The 15,717-nt window shown below is 41.1% G+C and overlaps 1 protein-coding gene across 1 annotated transcript; it reads right to left on the bottom strand.

Moving 5' to 3' along the window:
- Window positions 1-1,995: 1,995 nt before the first annotated feature.
- Window positions 1,996-14,098, bottom strand: LOC133919077 (uncharacterized). The gene is made up of 18 exons (XM_062363321.1): window positions 13,886-14,098; window positions 9,991-13,775; window positions 9,692-9,896; window positions 8,875-9,014; window positions 8,661-8,740; window positions 7,889-8,020; window positions 7,686-7,802; window positions 7,456-7,548; window positions 7,109-7,186; window positions 6,911-6,967; window positions 6,068-6,731; window positions 5,929-5,984; window positions 5,354-5,430; window positions 5,195-5,277; window positions 5,031-5,110; window positions 4,725-4,804; window positions 4,111-4,156; window positions 1,996-3,124 (listed from the first exon to the last, which is right to left on the bottom strand). Exons 2-18 carry the CDS (start codon window positions 13,667-13,669, stop codon window positions 2,309-2,311), a joined length of 6,483 nt encoding a protein of 2,160 aa, XP_062219305.1. The 5' UTR covers window positions 13,670-13,775; window positions 13,886-14,098; the 3' UTR covers window positions 1,996-2,308.
- Between the last annotated feature and the right edge of the window lie 1,619 nt (window positions 14,099-15,717).

The raw sequence follows: 15,717 nt of genomic DNA, 5'->3' as shown, positions 1-15,717 counted from the left end.
GATAAGATATTCCATGTACTTGTTTCTGTATATGTATTGCCAGACTATGTAACAAGTACTAGCAGAAAATGTTCTCACATTCTTGGTCAAGTCCTATCACAGAGTGACACAGGTCACCCTGAAAATTGTTGAAATATTCATTACTTATGTTTGGTTCGGAGCTTGATCAAGATCGGCTCGAATTTGAACTCAAGCTAATTGAGCTCCCACAATTTTTATGCTCAACTCCCTAACTCGACTTGTTGCCACCATTCTGTAGTAGATTCACCCTTTAAGACGGAATAATTCGGTGAAGCTGTCCACCAAACATGACAGGAAGAGAATCCTGTGAAACTCGACTCGTTGCAATATTTCCTGTATTAGATATATTTCAGCTTCACGAAGACGAACCAAACAGAAAATGAAAATTTTCAGTTTACCCCAAATTAAAGTTGGGTCAGTTCATCCCTAATGAAACTTGTCTCTTGTTTTTTCTCCTTGGAAAAGTAATGATTTGAGTTCAAATTTTATGGGGTGTCAGGCAACATCATACAATATGTTAAAAAATAGATTTTTTTTAGAAAAGTTATGTTTTGACATCAATTTTTATGGGGTGTCAGACATCATACCATATGTTTAAACATCGAGACATGAAATAATCACGAAAAAATCTTAAAACATTTTTGTATTATAGGTTATGATGTCTATCATCTCATGAAATTTGAACTTAAAACGCAACTTGTACGAGGAGAAACAAAAAGGACAAATTTTATTAGAGCTTGAACCGAATAGTTCAGAGGTAAAATAAGATGGAAAACTAGTTTGAAAGTTATCCAAACAACTGCAACAGTTCAGAAGAGTGAAACAGACTTAAAAAGAGAATCGATTCATGTTGGGCTAGTGGAGCACCAGGCACGCTATTCAGGTCACGAACCAGATAAGCTTTATACCATCCGAGGATAGAAAAACAGAGACAGTGATAGCAAACCTGCTTCCCAAACAACAATCTGCTATTAAAAAAGGCTCACAGTATCATGCCTCCATCGTTGCATATTACTGAGACCTTGTGTCCGCCCTCGGTCCCCATTGAAGCATCATGACGATGCACCATGCTCGGGTCAGGAACAGGAGCACATCGAAACCATGCGAACAAGAGCACATCAAATTTTAATCAGAGATCAAATACACACGTACTTTCAAAAACATTCCATCCAACAATTTTACCCACAAAAATCACTCGTTTTTCTCACTGGCAATAATTGGGATTGCAAGGGCCATGATATCCAATGTGACAATTCATCAGCCATTAGCAATTCCAACAGGAGGAAAGGTTGAACATTTGCATGACCATAGAGCATAGATGCAAGGTAGTAAAACATTTGAAAAACCATAGCTATGTTTCAAATCCCAACAAAAAAAATCCAGAACAGGAGACAGGAACAAATTTGAGCATATCCTCGTCACAGAGTGCCCCGCAAATCTTGCTGGTAACGTACATAGCACAACTGAAACTCAGATATTAGATGCAGTGAGGTAAATATTCAGATAACATGGAATGTGACTTAGATCTGGGACCTTATACCTGACATGCCCTGCAACAATTTTGTGGCTGTCCATTTGCGTGCCTGTACAGTACATGAAGGGCAGGTTTATGGATCACCTTCAGCTACATCAGCAAAAAAAAAAAAAAGGAGCCATTCCAAGAAATTGGACTGTTAAATTTTTTGACCAAATACTGAATAGTTAATTGATCTTTCATGTAAAAGATCCAAGAAATAACCTGATTCATACAAAACGGGTATAGTTTAACATTTGAGAAAACAAAATACAATGATATGTATCTTTACAACCAGACTAGGAACCTTGTCGGCATGACAAACATACAGGACCAGAAAGCTAAAGCGATAACATCTTATGGCTCAGAATAAAGACCAAAAGCTGCAATTGCTATCCTAAAAACAAAAGCTGCAACAGAGAGCATAACAAATGAAATAACATGCATACCACACACAGGGGTATCAACTAAATTAGTTAACATTTTGCCTGTAAAAAGATTTAAATCAAATCAAGTATTCCTATTGAGAATACACATTGGGTGGAGGAAAACAATGAGCAATTAATTAGTAACAAGACTGCAACAGCAATGACCTATTTGCAGCATACGTTCTACGCCTAGTAAACTGATAGTAACAGTTTCTGTTAAACAAGTTAAAGGCTGACACAACTTCTTTTACACTTCTGACGAGCAGGAATGACCATGTATACCACCACTACTTGTGGTTCAAAAACTGGGACGTCAATCATGGTCCCTGAATCCTAAATGACCATTCTATTGACTTGAAGGGTGGAATCTTTCAAATCTATGATGATTGCTTGGAAATCTCCTTCCTTGGTTATTGTATGGCCATCTTGTTCTTGGGCCATTCCGCCAAGTCCTATGCACTCTTCCACCTGTGTCTGCTGTCCTCCCACAGTGTCCTGAACTGTTATGTTTCACTGTGGATGTTCCGTCATGCTGGGACATTTGATATGACGAAGTGGAGGGAGATGGACTCCCTCGTGGATAGGGTGGCAATGGCGGAAAAGGAATAAAAGGCACAGCAGGTGCAACTTTCCATTTTTGGTGGCACTGACGTTCAGATTCAGGGGTTCCGAAGTGCTGAACAAGGTCGACCGGAATCCCATATGAAATAGTCAAGCTAGGTTGGTACCTCTCCATGCAAAGTCCTGGAGCAACCTCACAGTCGAAAGAAGCTTGTACAGGCCGACGTTCCTGTTGAGACTCAAACCCAGGAGGCACTTCATCATCTGCACTCTCTGTTGAACTTCCCATGCCAGGAACATCATTATGATAGCTGTTTGTTCCCTGATTCCCTTGCAACTTATTTCTCATCAAGCCAATCTGGAGACTAGGTTCACCATGTTCAGAATAAGCTTTTAGGATTTTTAGTCCAACCATCTTATAGTGCTCATCCGGTTGATAATCCCAACGGCTCTTGCGTTTCCTTCCAGAAGAATTCCAAACCATATTAGCTCCCCGGTTATCCTGTGCAGATGTGGATGCACGTGGATATTCTGTTGGCTCGCTCCTTGCTATATCACGAGGGATCCATCTATCAAGGAAGTTCCAAGCACTCTGATGAACCTGCCACATGGAGGAAAAAGACCATGCATGTGAGTCATACCCATTCATGAATTATGAATTGCATACATGTGGAATGAAATCACATGTGAAATTCTTATTGGAAAACCTATAGTAAAAAAGTCAACGGGCAGGCTAAGAGAAAACGACAGATATAGCCAGTTGAGAAGCAACCAGAAGTTCCCAGATTATTCCCAAGAGGGACCAAAAGTGCTAAATCATAGACAAGTTATTCTACAGTGGTTGATAACATTATTTCTATAACTGGAATTGGTTCACGAACACTAAAGTAAGTTAAGGCTGACCATGCTGCATGTATGGTAATGCTCATGTATATTTTTCATTTATAGTGACAGTCCTCATATTAATTAATTTGTCGATTTATTTTAAAAAATCTATCCAAAGTTTACCTCTAAAAATTAACCATCCCATTTAAAACTTAAAAAAGAAGCAATATGTATCTCCATGTATCCAAAATGGAAGTGAAAAAAAAAACAGTGCCATTTACAACTTAACAAAAAAGCAATATAATACAATATATACAATAGAAGTTCAAAACATGCACTCATGTTGCATCATCTATTCTATTATTCTACAGTGGCATTTACCGTTTAAGCGAGTGTATAGTTTCCAGGTGCAACATAACTTTGTCATGACTAACCTTAGTTGTGCTTGCTTTACACTTCCTTACGTAGCTGCTCGGTTGCAACAATATTTGGTAGTCACACTTTCTTACAGGTGTAACCCGCACATCATAGAATCGTTTTTTGACTAGCTTTACTACAAGTGTGGCAGCCATTTTGGTAGCCAAAAGTGTGCATGCCACACGTTCTGTCTTCCATTTGTCAGATTAAATCAAAAGATTATCTTCTTTCCACGCATTAGTTAATGGATCAGCTTTGCATTCAAAATCTAACAAAGAAGTAGCATACAAACATATATCCACAACAAAAGCTCAAATAATGGATTAGCATTGTTATGTCCATTACCTGAAAGTTACTATGTCTTGTTAACCGCAGCATCGAGTCTCTGAAGCTGAAATACAAGTCCCAGATGAAGTTAGAGAAAATTGAAATTTGTGTAACTAAAGCTTCAAAAGGAGCAGCAATATACGCTATTTCCAAAGCACTGTCAAATTTCCCTAAGCATGGTATTGCACTGGCCAAGGCTTAATTTAGTGAACAGTATACAGTTGCAAACCAACACATGTCATAGTTGTAAACTCAAGGTTAGCCCCTCAAAAAGGGTTCACTTGCAAATTGTTTCTGAGGACGGTCTTATAAAATAGGTCTTAAAATAGGACCTATCCAAGCAATCACAACACTATACACTAACAATCTGAATTATCTCCCTATTGCATGAGCACCGACCATCCAATAACATTTTAAGGAACAACAAAAATAACAAGCAAGAAGTTCATTTATCCTCTCAAAAAAGAGAAGGAATTTCCTTTCATTTCTTTGGGAAAACCCAATGGTGGCTTGGGTTGAAAAATTATTATACAAATGAAACACAAAAAAAGCTATAATGGGGCCTAGAAAACAAATTGAATATGAAATTTCTTCAATCAGTGCCGAATAAGAGCGGAATAAATAACAAGTACCTTTCGACTCCAGCACATCGAGGACCTCCGTTTATATGTTCAGATGTTAAAATTCTTTTCACAGCTAGAAACTCCAGTACCTGAAGGAAGATGCCGATATTATGACAGTAACCAGATTCTCACTATTTTCATACAGAAAGTAGCACCAGGTTTCTGGTGACGTAACACTTATTACAATTTAATGTGAATATAATAATATGTCAACTGGAAACCATACAACATGTGAATCTAGCAACTGATGACATGAATCTAATAATTGGTTATCATACAACAGTGTGAGGATTGTGTAGTAAATGAAATGCGCACCTTCAGAAGCTTCCGTATAATAGGTATACGATGGAAGTTGCTTCTGTTCTGCTTCAATATATTATGAAGCATCTGCAATCCTGCCACAAAATATAACAAATAGTTTCTTAATCAGTAACTATAGAACTTTACACAGGAAGTTGGAGGAAGGCGAGTAAATATACCATTCTTGTTGACGATATCCAACAGGACAGAATGTGATTTTGTTTTTAAAAGTGCGTCAAGAATCAATGAAAGATCCCTCACACTGAAAGAGATAAAATAATAGCACATTTAGAATGGATATAGTAATACTTGCTTCACATGTCATCTGGTAATCAAACCTTTTAGATGTGCCATCAGCACTGTCACCTTCCGCTGCAGTCACAAAGAGAAGCTTCAAGTATCCATTTGTCGCATCCTGTTCGAAAAAAATGCTTTGCCTAGTTAGAACATATAAGCAAGTATAGAGTGGTTACAAATATTGGCACTACTGGAGGTCTGCATGATGCAACAAGTAAAATTCATATTTGCGCAAGCGTGCAACACATGCAAATAGCAGAGACTCATAAGTTCAAGTTCAAGGCATGCATGTATAGGCGACTTTCATGTCATTGAAGCAATCAAGAAGCATTTCAAACCTTAAGAGGCCTGATTTTGCTAGAAATTCAATCAACCATTAGTTGTTTCATAAACTATATTCCTGAGCTTTTTGTACTCTAGAAATGTGAGCACCACTTATATAAGGTATTCATGCACTATGTTCTAGAGCTATTGTACTCCAGAAATGTGAGCACCACCATGTGTGCAAACCTACTACTCTAGATTATCACCCCATCAAAATTTCACAGAAATAAGTTGTGTGCAGACCTACTACTCTAGATTATGTACAATTAAGGGGATAGCTATGGTTTCATACTTTTCGCTTGCTGATACCTCCATCTTCATCCAGTAGGTTGTTCAGTCTCCCTTCAACTACACATGCCAAGGAGAGATCATTAATACTATCAGCATTTGCTTAGGTGGCAAGAGGAAACAATTGGGTAGAACAGTATTACCTCCCAAAATGTGCTCATTGTTAATTAGAGATGATGATGACGGTTTCACATTTCTATGGTGTTTTAGGTTGTTTCTCTTATTACCATTGAAACCAGGTACCAGATTGCTCCTGAAATCAGAATTAGGTGATCCATTTATTACATTTGGAGCCTTTGAACCTTCCGTTGTGTATGAAGTCTTTGGCAAACAATCTGATGACAGCGTGCCATGTACTGGAAAACACTGCAAAGAACTTTCAATTGTTCGTGACACATGCACAGGCGTGCGGATGGCATCTTCATCTTCCTGTGGGCTCCATGCTTCTAAGGAATTCTCAGGCTCATTAGTTTCAAATTCAGTTCCTCCAGTTTGCTGAAGTGGTTCTAACTCTGTGTTTGCAGCTGGGCAATCATGTAAATCTTCCTCTTGAATAGAAAATTCAGGTTCAACAATATTGGGATGACTGCCATCAGAACCAGACCCACTTGCACCCATCAACTCCTCGGAATTTTTGTCAACAACCATTTGTTCAAAATGACCTGCTTCCGCATCATCTTGGGTGATGGAATCAACTGATATGTCTCCACCAATGTAACCCCGGCATTTGGCTGTACCACAGAAGCATTTTTGAGGAGCAGCGCCAGATACACGAACATAGTTGTAATCAAATGTCAATTCTTCACCCTATAAGAAAAATACATATCCGTTACATGCTCTGACTATGACCAAGCATCATATGACAATATGCAATACACTAACACCATTCACTGATGCAACTTAAATTATAAATAAAGCGAATCCTCATTCCATTTCTTCTAGTAGAAATGTCCAGTTTGTGAGAAAGTGATAATTTCTAGCCTTACCTTCTTGATGTTCCTCATAGCAAATATTCCAATGCATACTTCTCCATTGACCATCCACTATTTCCAAGGGAAAACAAAGGGTCACAATTTAGCAAACTCAGAGTGGAAGTGCAACTCTTGATCATAAAGTTTCAGCCGATACGGACAAGAAACATAGGTAACAATACACATACAAAAATCAATGAGATAAAAGTCCACCTTCTCTGTACGACAGTTAGGGCTGCAGCTATGATTGATGAATCGGCCCAAGTTTCCCTTAGTGCAAGCATCTATTACCTGGAAGAATTCAAAACAAGAAATAAAAAGAAGGATCAATGGAATTTATTCAAGTGTGTCAACATCATGATGGATGCTTAAGAAAAGTGGGATAAAGGGAGGTGATCCGATAGTTCCTCATCGATGACATATTATGACCAAAGAGAGGGACTTGCAGTATGAAATAGAGGGAGTAAAATCTAACGCAATAGGGAATAAAATTATAAATGTGAAGAAAAGGAGAAATAATTTATGGACAAAATATAACAACGGGAAATCAAAAGATATACCTCGCCGCCATTTAGGGCCATGAAGTAAAAATGCTTCTGGCCTTTAGAAGCATAATATCTTTGGCGGGATTTATAAGACGTTATGTCAAGGACCTGAGAGAACATTGCAGTACAAAGTCAACAAACTCATTAGCCAGAGCATAGCGCTAACATAAAGAAAATTTACAAAGGCAGGTTATTTACCCAAGGACACACAAACAAGGAAAAAAAATAACGGACAACAATGGTACCTCTCCAACATATTCAATAAGAAATCTTCCTTCAGATACGTCTTCTTGCAACTGCAGTCCATAGCCTTTGTTGCCAGAATGGCACCATCTCAGTTTTGCATAGCTGCGCCGCTGAAACTGTTTTTGACAGATTTGAGACAGTCAAAACCAATGTAGCATGGAAATCATGCACTTAAACTGAGGATAACCAAGAAATCAATAACCTTTTGATTGGAACATTGCTCTTCACATGGACATGTACGTTTGACGCATTCAATGTTGAGCATCCTGTTCAAGCAGCCATCTCTACAACCCATTCGGCCATCTTGAGGAGGCTTGCAGTTGCACACCATGCTCTGATTGTATTTAATGGAAAACATAACAAAATTAGGGCATCCTTCGTGATTTCAGCTATTCAAGTCGCAAGGAGTACAACAAAAAAATCAATATATTTGGTACAGAAGTTCAAGATAGTTAAATTTAACATGATCTACAAGAATAATAGTAGGAGATAAACAGTATCTATTCAGATTCAGAGTGGGAATGGAGAAGAAATTAAAAAAAAAATCCAAATGCATAGGGAAAACAAAAATAAACGATGAGGAGTCATGGCTATGGTACAAAAATGCACGTTTTATGCACTTCACAACAGTTTTTGCCTTCCAATATTCATCCTAAAAGTGGAATTAAGAAATAAAATATGTGTTGGCGCAGGATGATTGAAGATATTCTTGCAACTAAAAAGTGTGTGTGACACACATATCCCTGATTCAGAGTGACTATGGTACAAATGTTTGTGTTTTATACATTTTGTGAGCAACTTCTCCCTACTTATCCTGAAAATGGACGTATGTATGAGAATCTATAGCGACTTCTGTAACTAACAGTCCTTACAAATCGACAAGTTCTACGAAAAGGAAGCTACGTGTACATAAAGAAAAATAGCAGGAAAAGATGTCAATTCAGAAAGAAAAAAGTGGGATGGACAGCATTGACCTCATCAATGGATTGTGTCCTGCGGTTCCGATGCAGAAACAAGTTCGACCTAACATGTGTCCAAGATGGAGCTCTGGAAGCTACACAACAGCAAGATGCAAAAGGGCATAATAAAATCAGATATGATAATAGAAACAATAAGGGAGTTTTTTTTACATTATAATGAGCAGAAAGTGTACTGTAGAAAAGAAAAAAGCATGCAGAGGTTCAAAACCTTTCGAGTTAGATCCATCATTGTCTGCTTCATCAGCTGAAGCATCTGAAAGTTCAAGTTCTGCATTGATCTCAGCGTTTGTCTTCACTTGTGGGATAGAACAGTCAGCAAACGCCATGTCTCCATTGTCCTTACAAGTCCTTCGTAGCAACAAGAAGAAATGATGAATCAGAATAATAAATCGTTCGACAGATGAAAATGAATTAAAGTTAAGCGTACAAACACATTACAATAAAATGACAACTCAATGGAATAAATCAAGATTGTGCGGCATGCATAAAACAGGTACAAAGTGTAGAATCCACGTGGAACAATTCAATGAAATATTCGGAAAAAGGAATAAGTGTAAAACCCACATGGAACAATAATTTGAACATAGGCATATCTAATGTGCAAGAAGCACATCTAATGGAACAATAATGTGTGTAACTAACATGCAGCTAGCCAGATACTGCCAATATACTGAGAGTTTACGCATCTTGGAAATAATTCTTATCTTTTTACCAAGGCAATTTCCCTATTCCGCTAGAAATTACATTAAGATGGTATCAGAATGTCCATTACCAAACAGATTAGAAAAAAAGAATGTAGTGATCTACATGATAAGAAATTCTCCTTATTCAGTTCTTTCTATTTTGAGTAGGTAATTTTGGTTTCGCATACAACAAACAAAAAAGGTACAGACGAGAAAAAAGATCCCCACAATAGATGGTACATACATACTGCAGAGTAGAGCACTGCAGTGCACCTCAATTAGACTAGAAGGCTGGTGCAATCATGAAAATGATAACTGAGATAAGAGGAAGGAAATCCATACCATCTGCAATTTGTTTCTCCAATGGCATCTGCCAGTTCAGCAGGTATGCAGCGCCATTTTTGGCAATCATCACAACACACCCATGCAGCAGGTGGTGGTGGTGGTACAGATGCCTCGTCCATTTTGTACGCAACATTTCCAGGTAAAGCAGTAGATATGGTGCCAGAGTTCTTGAATGCAAGTTCAGTGGCAGGAGTGAGATTACCTATGGAAACTAGAATGTTAGTACCTACTGGAGCTACTTGATATATGATAATGAAAAAGGCACAAATGATAAATTCAAAGAAAAGTAGGCATACCCTGTTCATTCATATGAGATGCTGCCAGTTCAGTAGAAGGCAAATTAAACAATCCATCATCAAGGGAAGTGCCATCTGCTATGTTTTTCTTCTTACCCTTTCCCTTCATATGTGGATCCCGCACCTTACCCTTCTTTCCTGCATTAGCATCCTTTTTCTTGTGCCTTGGTGATTTCATAGTGTGAAAGGCGCTCCCTTTTTCACTGTCAATTACAGAATGATTCTGTGTATTACCATGTTCATGCGTACCAAGATCCTGTGTGGCAGAAGTTTGGACCTCACAACATGAACCTAGCTCTGGATGCCCTGTACTAAGCAGTAACTCAGGTGGATCAGGTGAAACTGAATCATTAGAGAAGCCCCTGAGTTGTGAAGCTTCACATGAAGAAATTTGGGTAGAACTTCTAGTCTTCAAGTTTTTTCCTTTAGTTCCATCTTTCTTCATGCAACCCAGCTTTCTGACAGTACTATTTTTCTTCACTGTATTGGACTTCTGTAAAGTCTGCACTCTTCCTTCAACATCATTGTCTATCATGGCGTGAGATGGACCAGTCTCTTCCTTCCTTGTGTTCTCAATCCCCCCAGCAGTTTTAGCTCGCTGCTCCAAGTGCATCAATGATGGAGCTTGATCTTTTCCAGATTTGGAAGTAGATAAAACAGATGGATGATGACCACCTCCATTCAATGCACCAGCATCTGATGAGTTTTCATGTAGCATAACATCATGGCTTGCAGAAGCATTACTTTCACACGTAACAGAAGCTACCTCCAAAACAGAATCTGGTGAAAATCCAACAGGCAGCATGACAGTGCCATTGTCATTGGTCAAAGAAGGTCCAGAAGTTGAAAGCTTAGCACACTCTCCATGGATGTATGCAGGGCATGTTTCCTGAGTAGAACTCGCCAAGCCCCTTTTCAACTGCTGCGTGTTAGGACAGTCAGTACACTCTAATGAATGTGAAGGGAATTTTGGAATGTCTTCTCCCTGACCTTCTGAGGAAGCATCAGTATCAGCAATAGCTGAAAAGGCAGGTTTCCCATTCAATTCATCAGCTAAATGCCCTACATCAGACAAGGTAGAGCATTTACTTTTTGAAGATCTTGAACTTCGACTTTTCCGAAAACTTGGCTGATTTCTCTGATCAGATCTTGTATTTGATCTTCCTTTTCCCAGGTAAATTGGACGAGAATTAGAAGCCAAAGGCCCGTGACTCTGACAGAAACCATCCAATAGCTTTTGCCGACTGCCCCAAGCAGAAGATTTCTGTGGCCTGTTCATGCCACTTCTTCCCTTAGAGATTTTGTTTGGGAACGTACCCATGGTGCTTTGATGTAATGAGCTCGCAATATCAACCTTTTTAAGTTTGCGTGTGCCACTGCTTGCCTTGTTTATTTGATCGGGCTTCTCAGAATTAAGGTTTCTTGATGAAGCAGCTCTTTTTGGATTCCTACGTCTGAACACAAAAAATGTTGCCAGCTTTTGGCTTTGTGATTCCCCATCATTAGCATTGCAGACAAAATCAACAGAACTGGCTTTGTCATCAGCAGAATTACAGGCATTGAGCCCTTGATCCAAATGGTCTATAGGGCCAGATCCGCCAATACCAGAAATTCCAGAATCTTGATGACCCATGCATTGAGCTGATGATTCCCTGCCACTACAAGGTTCATTGTTGCAAGGTTGGTTATAAGAAGAATGACACAGGTCTATCTCTGGGGGTAATTCAGCGGTCGCAGATTTTTGAGAGATCTGTTGCATCTCTTTCACAGCATAAGGGCCACAAGCTTCTAAATTTTCTATGCTTGCTTTACATACAGACAAATTCAACCGATTGGACACCCCCATGCTGGATTCCTGATTCTCATCTCCATAAGCCTCTGTCCGAAGACCACTCTCACACAAAAGCGTATCTCCTTCCAGTGAATTGCGAGCCAATTTCTCCACACATGAACTCCTTTCGGACATGTAACCAATCTGACTGGCCTTCTCATCTAAAGGAACATCAATGGAGCTCCCATAAATAGAAGGAACTGAAGCTTCATCTACTGGACAGGAGACTGCTGCATCAATATTTGGCAAGAAACCAACCTTTTCCGGCTCATGATTAGCACCAGTTATCAATGTCAGGCCATCCACACCACATGGAAATTTCTCTGTGTGACACTTCCCTGGATCTGACAAGTCCCCATTGTCATGAGCTACTTCCATCCAACCTGTCCGCAAGTCCTCTTCACTTATGTTCACCTCCCTTCTGGAACACCGGCTCTCACCTCCAGGAGCTTCCTTGTGAAACACACTCTCACAAGAAAGCGTACCTCCTTCTTGTGACCCAAAAGACATGTTTCTGGTGATTGCTCTACGTTCAGATAATTCACCAACCTGGCCAGCCTTGCCATCTAAAGAAACAGCAACGCTACTCCCAGAAAGTGAAGGAAATGAATCTTCATGCAAGGTACAAGAGTCCTCTGCTCCAACTTTTGGTAATAAATCATCCTTTTCGAGATCATGGTTAGCATTTTTATTCAAACATGTGACAGCCATGCCATATGGCAAATGCTCGATGTCAAGTTTTACCAAATCTGACAAGCCCTTGCCATCACAATGTGGTTCCTTGCAACACATTTCTAAACCCTCTAGGCTTGTCTTTACATATGCACCACCACTCAAAACACCTCCATCACCCGCCAAACTGCCCTGCTGACATGGACTTCCCTCTGTCGCCATGTCCACCGTGTCATACATGCATCCAGCATCAATGAATTGAGATCCTTCACCAAAAGGGGCACATAAACCTTTATTATTCCACAAACTGCCATCAGCCACATGAGATGTCACTGAATCACCAGATATTTGACCAAATTGAACTGTCTTTCCATCTAAAGAAACATCAATGCTCCTAGAAACGGAAGGAACTGAATCTTCGTACAATGGCCCGAAGACCTCAGCTTCAATATTTGGCATCAAATCATCATGTTGCAGCTCATTATTAGCATCTGTCACAGATCTCACGCCATCAACTCCACGTGGCTGTTGTTCGCTGCCATGCTTCGTCAAATCCAACAAGCACTCATTATCACAGTGTGCTTCCTCAGAAGCCATCCATAAATCTTCTGTACTTGTCATTACCTCCGCCAGACCACCCCAATCACCTACGTTATCCGCCAAATCCTCCAGCTCACATTGGCTCCCATCTGTCACTTTGTCCAGCATTTCATACATGCATCCAACATCCTCGGAACAGACTGCTTCACCGCAAGGAACACATAACGTCTTATCCGACAACCCACCATTGCCCTCATGACACGTCCGCAGACTGCCAGGTTCAGCGGATGCCTGTGGCGCGAACGCCAAACTACCTCCCTTCTCTTCCTCCACGTTCATGGGCCTCTCCTCTGAACTAGAACCCTTCTCGTCACCTATCTGACACCTTCTCCCTTCAAGGATGGCACAAACAGCCTCGACGGGATCCACCAATCCAACAGCAAGGTCGCCCCCTTTCTCTCCCTCTTCCTCTGTGGACAATCCTCTCCCCTGAGCACCGCACACCTCCTCACCATCCCCCAACCCGTCACCGGGTTCAGGCGCGGCGGCAACAGACACACCGTCCTCGCCAGAGAACCGCGGGACGGCGACATGGTGATCCTCCCGTCCGCGCGTGCCCGTGCCAGGCTCCTCCATTGCGGCAGGCGGTCAGCAGGGAGCCGTACGGATCGAGACCATCCAATGCAAGGTCCCCCTTCTGACCAACTCCGCCGCCGCTGATGACGCCGCGGCCCGCCAAACCCTAAATTCCCACGCGCCCGGAGGCGAGAACACCAACACAAAACGAATCAGAATTCCGTGGACAAACGGCGCCGCCCTATCCGTACCAACACGAAACAAGGAGATACGAACCTCGGGGACGCGCGGGGCGGCGAATGCCTGCGTACCGGCGGCCGTCGGGTCCCGCGCCGCCGGCTAACGCTGACCTCCGGCGGGGGGCGGGACGACGCAGGAGGACGCGCGGCCGTGGTCGGAGGCGAGGTAGTCGGCGGTCGTCGCCGCGTTGGGAGGGGGCGACGGAGGCGGATAGGGGGTGGAAGGTAATATTGGGGAGAGGGAAAAAGAAAAATAAATAAAACGAAGAGGAAGAGAATACAAAAGGTCTCGTCTGTGTGCTCATGTAACAGAAAGAATTTATTTCATTAAAAAATAGTGTTTGCACTTTCTTGTATTTTTGAAAGAAAATAAAATGGCGGTGCCATTTACACCTCCGGTAAAAAAACATATGTTACATGCTAAAATGTCAGTGTTGATGTATTATTGAGAGATAATAAATAATTGTTCGAAGAAAACCGTAAGAAAATCCATGCAACGTGTCGCGGTCGGTATCACCGGCAGACGGCACACGTAAACAGTAGCACTAAACGAGTTGCGAATTTGAATAGATTTCGCACTTGTCCGCATATGAGTTTACATCTGAAAATGCCAAAACGAACGAAATCAAAACTAGAAATTAAAGAAGGATCTATGATTGTGCGGCAGTTGCAAGGGGTTGTTGGTAATCCTCGCTCATTCTTGACTTGTGCGGTTCAGCCATGTCGTTGGGGAGGAGCGAGTGAGCGTACCCCAAATGCTGCGAGACTGTAAAAGTGAGAATCAAATTTTATAAAATTTAATTCTATAAAAGATATTTTTTTAGTAATATGTGTTTATATTTTTTCTTCAACTTAACTATTAGATTATAGAATAAAAAATATAGATAGGATCTCACTAGATTTTTCTGATAGGATTATGTTGAATTTGCTTCCGCAAAAGGACAGGCGTAGGCATCAAAATATCTCCGGCGCTAGGCCCACACGTCATGGGCGCACGGTTCGGCTGACGCGTGGGGACAGCGTTTGCGTGGGATCGGGGAGTCCGCTACACAAAACGGCTGGCTCTTGCGGGCGTCAGCGCAGCCCCGGGCCCGACGGACGCGTGGGCTGCCTGCGTGGCACGGCGCGGGTCTACGTGGGCGGGTGGATGAAGACCGGGAGAGAGGACTGCAGACTGGCGGCGTCACGTGGACGACTTTGCTCGTGACATGACGTTTCTTTCGCTGCTGTGGATGCATGCTCCATTTTTCCTTTTCGCCGTGCACCGTGTGGACTTCCTGCTTCACGTATGGACAAATTGGTTGCATGCATTTTTTTATTTGAGATTTGGTTGCAGCCTTGCAGGGTTGTATAGATAAAATAGACAACAAATGAAACTTATATTATAAAAATAAATAATATGCTATTGTATTTGCAGATGTAGCATATGTATTGGGCACTTCATTCATCGAAAACTCGTTTTCAATACACCGTGTACCCAAAAAAGATCCAAGTGTTTTCGGCAACCTAGGTCCTCCGCATTCTGCGCTTTCAGTGCCGTGTCTTATCACGTGCAATGCTTTCGGTGCTAGTCAGTGCTATAAAATGAAAGCTGACTTCAGTTGAGGAGTAGCAGCGTAAGAAGATGAGGAGCAGTAACGCGAGGTGAGGAGCAACAACGCGATACGAGGAGGAGCAGGAGAGAAACAACACGAGGAGCAGCAGCACGAGTTGAATACTTCGAGAGTGCTCCCTTCTGTTATAGTAAATACATAGATTACGTATTTAATTAATACATAAATTAGTAATAGTAATAAGAGGAGATAGATGGTTTAATCTATTCAATTATATTTATTTAATTACATTAAGTTGATAAATTAGAATACTTAA

Source organism: Phragmites australis, chromosome 5 (assembly GCF_958298935.1).
Source record: "Phragmites australis chromosome 5, lpPhrAust1.1, whole genome shotgun sequence".
In the NCBI taxonomy this organism is placed as follows: domain Eukaryota; kingdom Viridiplantae; phylum Streptophyta; class Magnoliopsida; order Poales; family Poaceae; genus Phragmites; species Phragmites australis.
Note: the sequence above shows the minus strand (reverse complement) of the source record. Positions and strands in the feature narration are given on the sequence as shown.